The following is a 9,047-nucleotide window of genomic DNA, read 5'->3' as shown; positions in this document are numbered from 1 at the left end:
CAGCCTCCTGAGTAGCTGAGACTACAGGCACCTGCCACCATGCCCGGCTAATTTTTTGTATTTTTAGTAGAGATGGGGTTTCACTGTGTTAGCCAGGAGGGTCTCGATCTCCTGACCTTGTGATCCGCCTGCATTGGCCTCCCAAAGTGCTGGGATTACAGGTGTGAGCCACCACATCTGGCCAGGAAAATCTTTTCAATACATGCCAATGGATCAACTAGATAGCCAAATAGAAAACAGAAATTAACATCAAACCAATGAATATCAAAACCTATACAAAAATAAAGTAAAATGGCCTACCAACCTAAATTTAAAGCTTACAACTACAAAACTTCAATAAGGAAATATAGGAGCAAATCTTGGCAACCTTGGACTTGTCAAAGGATTCTTAGAATATAAAATGCAAAAACTGTAAAAGAAAAAAAAATTGATGAATTAAGAATGTAAAACCTTGGTTCTTCTGTATTATTATGAAATAATGAAAGGCAAGCCACCATCTGGGATAAAATATTTGCAATGCTTATATCAAAGAATTTGATATTGAAAATATGAAAAAAGCTCTCACAACTTAATAAGGCAAAGAAAATTTAAAGTAAGCAGAAGATGTGAACCAGTCACATCACAGCAAACGTTTGAGACATCTTTTCTAGTAGGGGCGTGGAATGATGCTCCCCAAGATCAGAACACACAGGCGTCCCTTCCACGGAAATCAGCAGGGATATGTGAAAGTCAGCAGGGGTAGGAAGTGTCAGCAAGTATTTGCTAAGACCTGCCTCTAAATTCCAGAGGGATAACACATGACCAGCCCAATCACCTCCATCCATACATAAAATCCAGTGACAAGTCCCCAGAAGGAGGCTCCACACCATACGCCAGGTCTTTTTCCTCCAAACCTGTCTCGGTTCCCTTGTACCCAGGCACCCAAGCATTGTTTTCCTGCCTTTCCATGTAGATTGGCGGCTACTGCTGCAGGATTCCTGGCCCCACTTCTGGGGGAACACTCTTTTTATCGGGATCTAGTCTCTCAGAGTCCTTCTTTCTCCTTCTGTATTTTATTTTCTCAAACACTTGTGATGCTACATTTGACTTCCCAGGACATCAGGACTCTGTTTCTAGGGTTTTTTTCCCTGGATCATTCTTGCCATTTTTGTGGGACCCCTTTATTCTCATTAATGGCCTTGAGGGTAGAAAAGTATTTTTCCAGGCTTACTTTTCCCTGCAAGTGGTCAGGCCAGCTGTGATTACTTGTGAAATGCTAAAAATATCAGACTCTACACATCACAGAAGAATGATTTCCTCCTGACTTGGAAGGGTTCAATGGTTCTCACCGCTGGCTGTGCATTATCGTCTCACCTGGGGAGCACTCTGAAAACGGCGAGGCTTGGCCACCAACCCTGAGATGATGTTCAGCTGGTCTGGATGGGCCGGCAGGCATGGGTGACGCTCATACGCAGCCAGAGTTCAGAGCCACTGGAAGGTTGGCAATGAATGGCTTCCTCTGACAAAGACCCTTTGCTTGGGCAAACTCTAGTCAGGCTTCGCAACCTTCTCCTAGGCCCATGTTCACTGCCTTGTTAAATCCAGCTTTAGCAAATAACACTGCCAAGACAGTTTAGCAAGAATCCCCACCCTCAGTACCCAATCACCCTCAATATTTGATCAAAATTCTTCAGTCCCCATCCTCGGTGTCTGATCACCCTGGCCTGCCTTCAGCAGGAATTCCGCGAGGCTGATTCAGCCAGAATTTTCCCCAGCCTTGATGTCTCCTCTTAGCAATTTTTCATCCACCAATCTCCTGCTCCTTGGCTATACATTCCCCCAATCCCTGGTGTGTTCGAAATGCAGCCAAGTTTTATACCTGGTATCTCTCTTCCCCTGTTGCAATAGTTTTTAGTAAAGTTGCCTTCACAACTGTAACTTCTGTCCAGCTCTGGTTTTCTGTGACACCTCCAAGATCTTCCTGCACACTTCCTAAGTCGGGTCTGAGATATCTCATTACAAAGCATTATCCTGAGGTTGCTAGTTACTCTCCGCCTCCCCACTGTGCCCAGGGGACTGCTGCTGCCTCCAGGTGAACAATGCGGGTCATGGAGGAGGGAGGTGTCACAACAGAGTCCCTTCTTTCTTTACAAATGCACACTTCTCCATCATCAGTCTTCCCCAGACAATTTTGCCTATATGATTAATTTCCATCGTGAGCTCATTCTTCTTAAACTATGCAAAAAACTGTACTTAAGTCCCTTTGGAATTCCACAAATGCTGAATGTATGGAATGTGTAAGAGTTCTCCAGAGAGACAAAACCAGTAGAATATACTTATCTATCTATATCTATATGGAGAGAGAAAAACAGAGGGAGAAAGGAAAAGATTTTAAGGAATCGGCTCATGCGATTGAGGCCAACAAGTCTTGACATTTGTAGGACTGGTCAACAGCCTGGAAATTGGAACGGGTCAGTGCTGCAGTCCTGAGTGCAAAGGCCCTCTGGAGGCAGAATTCCCTCCCCTTCCGGGGACCTCAGCCTTTTGTCTTACAGCCTTTCATTGACTGAATGAGGCCCATCCACATTATGGAAGGTAATCTGCTTTTTTCAAAGTCTGTTGATTTAAATGTTTATCTCATCTGAAAAACGTTTTTACGGCAATGTATTGGTTTGTTTGTTTGTTTGTTTGTTTTTGAGACTAAGTTTCTCTCTTGCTGCCCAGGCTGGAGTGCAATGGTGCGATCTCGGCTCACCACAACCTCCGCCTCCTGGGTTCAAGTGATTCTTCTGCCTCAGCCTCCCGAGTAGCTGGGATTATAGGCATGTGCCACCACGCCCAGCTAATTTTGTATTTTTAGTAGAGATGGGGGTTTCTCCATGTTGGCCAGGCTGGCCTCGAACTCCTGACCTCAGATGCTCTGCCCACCTCGGCCTCCCAAAGTGCTGGGATTACAGGCGTGAGCCACTGTGCCAGACCTACAGCAACATCTTTACCGGTGTTTGACCAAACAGCTGGATACTGTGGCCTAGCCAAGCTGACACATAAATTAAACCATCACATGGAATGTCCATCCGTGCAAGTTTAGCCTGCAGATAAACCCAAGAGCCCTGATGGGCATATCAATGTTGGTGAATCAGAGTAGACTAGGAACCCAACACGTTCAAGGGTGGCGCTAGTCCTTGCTCTGCCACTCCTACATGTGCGCCCCTGAGAAAGCATCTGTTTCTCCCAGACTCAGTTTCCTTTTCATTTCACAAGGACCACGTGGCTGTGCCAAGAGTTCTTCCAGCTCTCAGAGCATATGTGTCCTGTCTCGGTTGAAGGAGCAAGTAACAAAAGAGAGGGAAAAGAGATGTGAGAGTCTTTCGTTTGGCTACACAGAGTCAGTTATATTTTTAATTTATCTTAATGATACTAGTTTAGAAAACATTAAATGTGGCCGGGTGCAGTGGCTCACGCCTGTAATCCCAACATTTTGGGAGGCCGAGGCAGGTGGATCACGAGGTCAGGAGTTTGAGACCAGCCTGGCCAACATGGTGAAACCCTGTCTCTACCAACACAGAAATTAGCCGGGTGTGGTCCCAGCTACTCAGGAGTCTGAGGCAGAAGAATCGCTTAAACCTGGGAGGAGAAGGTTGCAGTGAGCTGAGATCGCGCCACTGCACTCCAGCCTGGGCAACAGAGCGAGACCCAGACTCTGTCTCAAAAAAAAAAAAAAAAAAATTAACCAGGTGTGGTGGCGCATGCCTATAATCCCAGGTACTCGGGAGGCTGAGGCAGGAGAATTGCTTGAACCTGAGAAGCAAAGGTTGCAGTGAGCCGAGATCATGCCACTGCACTCTAGCCCAGGTGACAGTACAAGATTCCATCTCAAAAAAAAAAAAAAAAAGAAAGAAAGAAAAATGGCCAGGCATTGTGGCTCATGCCAGTAATCCCAATACTTTGTGAGGCTGAGGCAGGAGGATCACCTGAGGTCAGGAGTTCGAGACCAGCCTGACCAACGTGGCAAAACCCCGTCTCTACCAAAACTATAAAAATTAGCTGAGTGTGGTGGTGCACGCCTGTAATCCCAGCTACTAGGGAGGCCAAGGAGGAAAATCGCTTGAACCTGGGAGCCAGAGTTTACAGTGAGCCAAGATTGTGCCATTGCACTCCAGCCTGGGTGACAAGAGCGAGACTCCATCTCAAAAAAAAAAAAAAAAAAAAGAAAACATTAAACGTTTTTCTTAAATGCTTACACAGCCCACAAGTGGAGTAGCGAATCAACACAGACACTATAACATGGTAAGTACAATACACAGGAGGAGTGGCCCCAAGTCAGGATAAGTTGCAAATGTCTACGGCAGAGAGGTTGGCAAAGTAGAACCCGCTGACTACTAGCTCCATCTTCAGTTGCTACCACAGTGATGCAACAAAAACATTACAGAATCTAAAGTTCTCATACGGCACAAACAGCCCTCTTCTGTTCAAATACTGCTTTTGTCACACTTACCAAGAGAAAAAAAATTAAGCCCTAGAGTTCATATAAATATGGCATATTGAGCCAGTAAATACAGTTTACAAGTAATTATAATTTACATGCAGTATCCAGTAGGGATTTACAGTATTATAGAGCTGGGGATTGGAATCCTGCCAGGTTCACCAACGGGGATAAGACACCACCATCTGCAGCTCCAGACTTAGAAAATCTGTTTACCAGCATGGTCCCGGGACTCCTGGCTTTTGTGCCTGCTGATTTGTTTACACAGCATAGCACTGAAGGAACTTTGTCAAAGTCAGCAGGCCTCATGTATGGTCTGCCTGTTTTGTGGCCCTAAAACTGCTATTGCCATGTGAGAGAGAGGCCTTATCCTCTCTGTGCTGGTGGGGATTAACAGCATAAACTGAGCAAATGTTTGCCAGGGCAGGTTCAAGGTTAGGACCTACAGTTGGCTCAATCTAACGTGTGAAAATACTGTACAATGCATTCAAATAGTACTTCATACTGTCAAAACTCAGTTTCACAGTCATTGTTCTATCAGTGTCACAACTCTGATACAACATGAGGTATTAGTAGCACCATTTTACAGGTGGTCAAGGACGTGAATCAGCAGTGTTCAGTAGTTCTTAGATAAAAACAAAGCTATTCTTCTGTTAAATTGACATAATAATTGTACATATTTATGGGCTACAGTGTGATGTTTTGATGCATGTTTACAATGTGTCATGATCAAGTCAAGGTAATGAGCATATCATCACCTCAAACAATTTTCATTTCTTTGTGTTGGGAACAGTCAAGATATCCTCTTCTAGCTATTTGAAAATAAACAAAAAAATGATTGTTGGCTATAACCACCCTATAGTGTTATAGAACACCTGAACGTATTCCTCCTGTCTAGCTGTACTTTTGTATCCAGTAACCAGCCTCTGGCTATCCACCCCTCGCCGTTACCCTTCCCAACCTCTGGCAACCACTATTCAACTCTCTGCTTCTGTGCGATCAGCGATTTTAGCTTCCACATATGAATGAGAGCAGGTAGTATTCTTCCCACTTCTTCTCACTGCCCCCACTACCCTTCCCAGCCTCTAGAAGCCATTCTTCTACTCTCTACCTCCATGAATACAATTGTTTTAATTTTTAGCGTCCACAAATGAGTGAGAACAGTGTGAAGTTTGTCTTTCCGTGCCTTGTTTATTTCACTTAATATAACGTCCTCTAGACTCATCCATGTTGCCTCGTATGACAGGATTTCGTTCCTTTTTATGCTAAAAAGTACTCTTTTGTGTATATACACCACATTTTTAATTCATTCATCTGTTGATGGAAAGCTAGGTTGATTTCATGTCTTGGCTGTTGTGAATAGTGCTGCAATGCACACGGGAGGGCAGACAGCTCTTTGACATACTGATTTACTTTCCTTTGAGTTCATACCTAGTAGCGGGATTGCTGGGTCATATGGTAGCTCTAGTTTTAAGGACAAAGCTATTATTGATGATTCTTAATAATAGGCTTGCTTTGGCTAAAGAATGAATTCTCTCAAGGGTGTCAGTTAAGTCACAAAGAATTAAGAGTGATAAAGTTATCAAATGATGATATTTACCGTGTTACCAGGTAATAGGGGAAGAATCATTAATGCCAGGAGGCATCCTCAGAACTAGAAGAGTTAATTCAGCAGATCCTTCAGGAATCTGGAGTCACAGCAACCACGACAAGGTTCATGATTGACTGATTGCAAAATGGGCCGAATCCTCCAACCTTTCCTGTACCCAAGCCCCCTGCAACACGACTTTGCAGCTCCTTCCACTGAGGCGAAGCCTGTTCCTCCACCTCTTGAATCCCTGCCTATACTGTTTTCCCACCTCCACTGTGATGCAACACGACTCCCAGGAAACCTTTTGCATTCTTATTTCTGTCTCAGTGCTTGAGACTCCAACTTGTAACACTAGGAATACAAAAATAAATAAGATAGGCTGACAGTCCCTGCTTTTAAGGAAAGCAAATAAATGTTTGTAGAATAAAATGTTTAAAAAAAAAGAGTATCATTTCCTGTGTTCTGATACTCTAGCTATATTTTCAGAAACCAAACTAGGATGTAAAGATCTATAACTTCAAATGAAGACATCAGAACCTAAGATTGAGGTGTATAAACTTTCTATGGTTGTGAAACTTGGATTTTTAAAAATAGGCCTTGTGTTATTCTGTCTTCACATTGCTATAAAGAACTACCTGAGACTGGGTAATTTATGAAGAAAAGAGGTTTAACTGAATCATAGATCCACAGGTTTAACAGGAAGCATGACTGGGAAGCCTCAGCAAACTTACAATCAGGGCAGAAAGCAAAGGTGAAGGCAGGCACGTCTTATTATGATGGAGCAGGGGAGAGAGAGAGAGCGAGCGAGGGGGGAGGTGCCACACTTTAAAACCAACAGATCTCTTGAGAACTCACTCACTTCACCAGAACAGCAAGCAGGAAATCTGTCCCCATGACCCAGTCGCCTCCCACCAAGCCTCTCCTCCAACATGCGGGGATTACAATTCAAAATGGGATTTGGGTGGGGACAAAGCCAAATCATATCAGGCTTCCAAAGCAAGGTCAAATAATCTTCACTTGAGTAATCAGATATCATCACTTAATATAACCTTTATCTACTTCTGAACAAAAATGTAGTGTCTTTGCATTGTCCAGAAAACACCATGGTTCCACTGACCACCTTCTTTTATAATACATCTTTGCCTTCTTTGGCTACGAATATTTAAATCAAATTGGCAAATTATGCCACTGAGGACACTGGAAAAAATGTAGACAAGGACTCGATTTCACCAGCGCAATGATCCCAGGGGAAGCTTCCAGTTCAGGCAAATTCATGAGCTGGGACTGTCTCCCGGTTATGTTACCTTCAAATCAGAAATGATCCTGTCTTTGTAGCAACGTATACATTAATCCTGTCAACCTGGCAAAATTGCTTGAATACCCACTATGTAAAAAGTGTAGGCATCATTGCATTGTGCAGCAATATGAAAGAAACAAATATACACCAGGCATGGTGGCTCACGCCTGTAATCCCAGCACTTTTCAGAGGCCAAGTGGGCGTATCAGCTGAGGTCAGGAGTTTGAGACTAGCCTGGCCAACATGGCGAAACCCCATTTCTACCAAAAATATCAAAAAAAATTAGCCCGGTGTGGTGGCACGCGCCTGTAATCCCAGCGACTCGGGAGGCTGAGGCAGGAGAATCACTGGAACCCGGGAAGCAGAGGTTACGGTGAGCTGAGATAGCACCACTGCACTCCAGCCTGGGTGACAGTGTGAGACTCAGTCTCAAAAAGAAAAGAAAAGAAAAGGAACAAATATAGAAACACCATCTATCTGGCATAAGCAGGCAAAGAAGTGTACCAAAAAAGATAATTTGTCAAGGAACCGAAGCTTATGACTTTGAGCACCAGAATCCAACCAACTCCGCATCCCCACTGTTACCACCTGGGCCACTATCCCTTGCCTGTAGATCTGTAAAATCTCCCAACCGCTCTCCTCCACCCAGGCATTCCTTGGGAGGCCAGAGCGGATTTGAGTCAGATCATGCCAGTCCTCTTGTTAAGACTGTCCAATGGTGCTCCAGTTCTCTCCACGTAAAATCTGGCAGGCCAGGGATAAAGCCAAAGCTCCACTACATCCTGCTATGGTATCCTAGCCCCTGGTCATGCCAACGGTGGGCATGAAAAACCAAGTTGCTTCTCAACTTATGCAGCCAAAAAGCCCCACAGCTCAGTGGTTGGGTTTCTCTCCAAGTATCCCACTCTGTTCTTGCTAGATTTCTGCTCACTATTCTAGACTGCAATGGGCCATGGAGGACCCCCACTCCTGCTCCCATCTCCATGAGTTTACTCCCAGTAAGGGCTCCTGTAGCAGCTTGGGGGTGGGTAAAAATGGGGCCTATGTGCTTTTATATAGAGCAGTGCTTATCATTTTTTAGCTAAGGCATGTAGAGATTTTGTGATCACCCTGTGTGTCTCTAAATATATCCACGTAAGGCAGAAATTAGAGTCTACCTGACAACTATGGTGGACATTGGAGGCTCTTTCGTGTTTCTCCTCAACAAGTGACATTTCTTCCACCCGTCTGTTACATTGTTGATGATTTTTCTTTTCCACAGGGGCATTCTGTTCGGCTTTGGGGTCAGATTAATCTCTTTTGGCAACTGATGTCTTGCTAAGATTCTTTCCAAGCCAGAGAGTTCAGGATTCTCACCTGGTAATAGAATAAGCATTAATGCATTCAATGTTCCTCTCCATCTTTGCATAGCAAGAGTAACGAGGCACTGATTTGAAAACATATATATGCAGCTTGATAATCCCTATTTAGCTTTGTCATTCCTTTATTCCAACAATATTACTGGGCACCATTTAGATCTTAGCCTGGTCCTAGACATCTAGCAGACACATTATAAGTAAATAAAAGAATGAACAAGGCCAGGCGTGGTGGCTCACACTTGTAATCCTAGCATTTGGGAGGCTGAGGCGGGTGGATCATGAGGTCAGGAGATCGAGACCATCCTGGCGAACACGGTGAAACCCCATCTCTACTAAAAA

At 44.2% G+C, this 9,047-nt stretch overlaps 1 protein-coding gene across 2 annotated transcripts in view; it reads right to left on the bottom strand.

The window, feature by feature from the left end:
• LOC105526592 (chromosome unknown open reading frame, human C6orf201) overlaps nt 1-9,047 on the bottom strand; it is a 57,923-nt gene that overhangs the window by 32,248 nt on the left and 16,628 nt on the right. For both annotated transcript variants that reach the window (XR_001004100.1, XM_011962625.1), the window contains exon 3: nt 8,508-8,706. Coding sequence is in view for 1 of the 2 variants with exons in the window: in XM_011962625.1 (XP_011818015.1) it covers nt 8,508-8,706 (199 nt within the window). In the remaining variant the exon portion in view is untranslated. The remainder of the gene's footprint in view (nt 1-8,507; nt 8,707-9,047) is intronic.

This window comes from Colobus angolensis, unplaced genomic scaffold (assembly GCF_000951035.1).
Source record: "Colobus angolensis palliatus isolate OR3802 unplaced genomic scaffold, Cang.pa_1.0 Scaffold6, whole genome shotgun sequence".
NCBI lineage: Eukaryota > Metazoa > Chordata > Mammalia > Primates > Cercopithecidae > Colobus > Colobus angolensis.
The sequence above is the reverse complement of the archived record's forward strand: the minus strand, read 5'-3'. Positions and strand labels throughout refer to the sequence as shown.